The following is a 3,464-nucleotide window of genomic DNA, read 5'->3' as shown; positions in this document are numbered from 1 at the left end:
AATTAGTTTTTTGTATCAAGAAGCTATGTCTCTTTGAAGGGAAAGCCATTAGTGGATGATGCCTTTTATAGATGAGTAAATTCACATGACGTGAATATACAAAGGTATCTTTTGTGTACTTCCATGTGTAATGCTGGGGGGAAGGTTTTGTGATATAAGCAAGTTAACACGAGTCAGTGGGTTTGTGATGCTTATTTATGCACACTCTTTATGGATCAGAAACTGGGTGTGGTGGCCGTTGTAAACCCTGCTCCTTACTTTCCCAGAGATGCTTTTAAATTGCCTGCCACTACTCTCGTAACAAGGACCGTTTTTATTTTTAAATTTTTCTTTCTTTTTTTTTATTTGCCTGTCCAAACATGTACATCAAGATACACACACACAAAAAAAATGTACTTAGAGATACATACAAAGCCGGGGTCTGTAGAAATGTATGGGAAGGATATGGGTAGAAAATGGAATGAAGGACAGATGGACAAGGAGGGGGAGGAGGCCAGAGAAAGGATCTACGGATGGAGAGAAAGAGAGAGACCCGAAAAACAGTCCTCGATCCTTAAATCCCAAAGGTTAAGAACCCTTAGGAAATATTTTGTTCTATAATTACTTTACAACCTCACCAATTTCATGGCTATATCCAGGAAAATTACTTCAGATATCTAATCTTAGACTTTCTGTCCCCTGTTATAAAATAGAAACCATGTTCTGTCTACACCTTCGGCATCTTGCATTCTCTAATGTAAAGGAACGTTGCTCTACAATCCCATTAGCTCCTTCCTGTAATCGCTAGTACTACCCGGGATGAGACACAAATGACCAGCAGAACAGGTAAATGATATTCAGTGTCAGGCTTTACTTCATTGGCAATGGTGTGACAACGTGTCATTTATGAAAAAAAGATCTTATTTCTAAAAAACAAATCATTTAGGTACTAGTAAACGCTTCTAGTTGTTTCCTAAGAGATAAGTAAGATAAATAGGCTGTATTCACATTCCTGGTATTCTTTACCAAAAGTACTTCTTGAAGAAGAATTCCAGGATAGTCTTCCTCTCTCCCCCTCCCCCATATAAATGATCTCTCACCTGAATTGGATTTTTCAGAAGATTGAGAATTCGAAGGATAGGTAGATTTTCAATGTATTCTATTTCACTCAGCTCAGCAATCTGTTTAATCAAAGAAAAAAATATTATCAACAGACTAAATGCACAAAGACAATGGAAAACATAATACTATACGAGCCAGTTTGGATCCTTTAAATTCAACTGATTTAAAAAATTGCTCTGTTGAATATCTAGCTTTTTAATGAGAATTCTGCAGAGCTACACAGAACCAGGGAATTATTGAATGCATCTTCAATAAATGTGAATGCACACAGCCATGTTTTCTTTTTCCTTCTCTGGCTGGAGAACAGTAAGCTTTCTCCTCTCATCCATGTTCATATTAAGGAGAAATAAAATGGTACATAAAAGCAGAGAAATAGTACCAAAAATGCATGCAAGGATGACCTGGCTTCTCACCCTATCCCCACCACTGTTCCTAGCCCTCTAGGCCCCCAGTTTCCCTCTCCATTCCTGCTTCTGCTACTCTAGTCATTTGTGACTGTTTAAGCCTTCTTACTGCATCTACACGTATGGCTATATCACTTTTCCCACAAGAGAAATTATATTAAGGAAAGGTAAAAATTGAAAATTGTATGACTTATTATATTTCTTGATGGGCACACACTGTTCACATTAAATTCTTTTAGCTAACCTGTATGTTTATATTTTATACACTTTTCTATATGGGTTACATTTCATAATTTTTAAAAGAAAAGGAAAAGAAGAAGAAAAGAAAATACTGCTTGATAGTTGCTTAATTTGACCGAGGATAGAGCTTGGGTTGCAGCAGTCCTGAATTCTCCACTAAAGGCAAATAGTTTTATTTAAATCTTCTGTAATTAGTATAATACCAATTTTATTTCAAGTGTAGATATTGAACTTTTATAAAAATTTATTATTCTTTCACTTCTATTTGTCTCTAAATTATTTCTGCATGCATTGTATTAATAAAAGCACTCCAACAGCAGGGTCACCAATAACTTCTGAGTTATCTAACCACATAATGCAGTTAAAATGTAAACTAGACCCAAAGCTAAGTCAAGGGCTAAACACATGTGCCATGTTCAAAGGATGCCATTTTCAAAGATATAATATGAAAGGCAAACTCCAGAGTTGCAATATACACTCTGCACACATTAATCTTGTATGAGCAACATTATGTTATTATATACATCTTTTTCCATAAGATGATTAGACTGTCCACTAGACTGCCATTTGGATCATCTATAAGACCATCCATAAGGGATCCACTGTTTTATATTGTGTTATTTAGGAAGGTGAAAAAGTAAACTTGGTTCACACTGCTTAGTCAGAACTTTTGAACAACGGATTGATTTCCCTCTAGCATACAGCTCTTGTTCTTGGACCGAACATCAATGTTGAGAGGAGATGTGTTCCTGCATTCATGATGTCTCCCCAACAAGTCCTGGCCACATGCACTGGCAGACATTGCTGGTAAGAGTAGAAATTGGTACATCCTTTCTAAAGCACAATCTGCTGTATTATATGTGCATAAGCTATAAACCAGCCATCCTACTTCAAGAAGTTTATATTAAAGAGATCATCAGACAGGCAAAAATTAGATTCAAGAACATTCAGTCTAATTTTATTAGTAAAAGTAAAAAATTTCTAAATTCCTAAGAACTCCATCATTATGTAATTAAATTAGTCACAGTACAGTCCCACAGTAGGAAAACTACATGCTCATTTTGGAAGACGGTGGTATTTACGATGATTGCATGGAAAGATCTCCTTGATGTGCTGCAAACACCATGAACACAATGATTGTGGGCTATATGAAATTATATTACCATTATGATGCAGTTGGGATCAGCCTGTCTTTTGAGAGCTGGGATCCAGCCTCCCTCCACTCCTTTAAGGGTAGGGTGAGATAAGAGGGGTGGGTTGGCTTCAAGTTCCCACTTCTGCTGAATTAGCAAAATAAACAGATCCTGGCTGGCCTGCATGTGCCTCCCTCTCTTGCACATCCTCACCCCACGGCAGACTCCACCCTCACATCTTCTCTCCACAAAGGCCACAAACCCTAGGCCATGGGTGTAACAGACTTGTACAGTAGGTGTAGGAACGAGAGCACCCCTAATGACTTACAGTGGAATATAGCCAGAAAGGCTGTACTCTTACAGGAACTTCAGCCATCTGCTGCCAAGAATGTCGTACCAGCACAGCTGATCCTGGATTCCAGTCCACTCCCTTTCTCTAGCCTCCTTTGCCCCTTTCAGCTACAGCCCACCCCACAGAAGCTATCGACAACTTCCTTTTTTGCTATTTCCTTCCAGGCCATGCTCTCCGAGCATCACCATCCATACCTAAGTTGGGGAGGGCCTTTTCTTTAAAAATATTTTTATA

The 3,464-nt window shown here is 38.1% G+C and overlaps 1 protein-coding gene across 1 annotated transcript in view; it reads right to left on the bottom strand.

Annotated features, from left to right (window-relative positions):
* The window catches only part of LRGUK (leucine-rich repeats and guanylate kinase domain containing), a 97,423-nt gene that overhangs the window by 55,446 nt on the left and 38,513 nt on the right, over positions 1 to 3,464 (bottom strand). The window contains 1 exon segment of the mRNA XM_012650606.1: positions 1,006 to 1,160. Coding sequence (XP_012506060.1) covers positions 1,006 to 1,160 — 155 coding nt within the window.

Source organism: Propithecus coquereli, unplaced genomic scaffold, assembly GCF_000956105.1.
Source record: "Propithecus coquereli isolate 6110/MARCELLA unplaced genomic scaffold, Pcoq_1.0 Scaffold335, whole genome shotgun sequence".
Lineage (NCBI taxonomy): Eukaryota > Metazoa > Chordata > Mammalia > Primates > Indriidae > Propithecus > Propithecus coquereli.
Note: the sequence above shows the minus strand (reverse complement) of the source record. Positions and strands in the feature narration are given on the sequence as shown.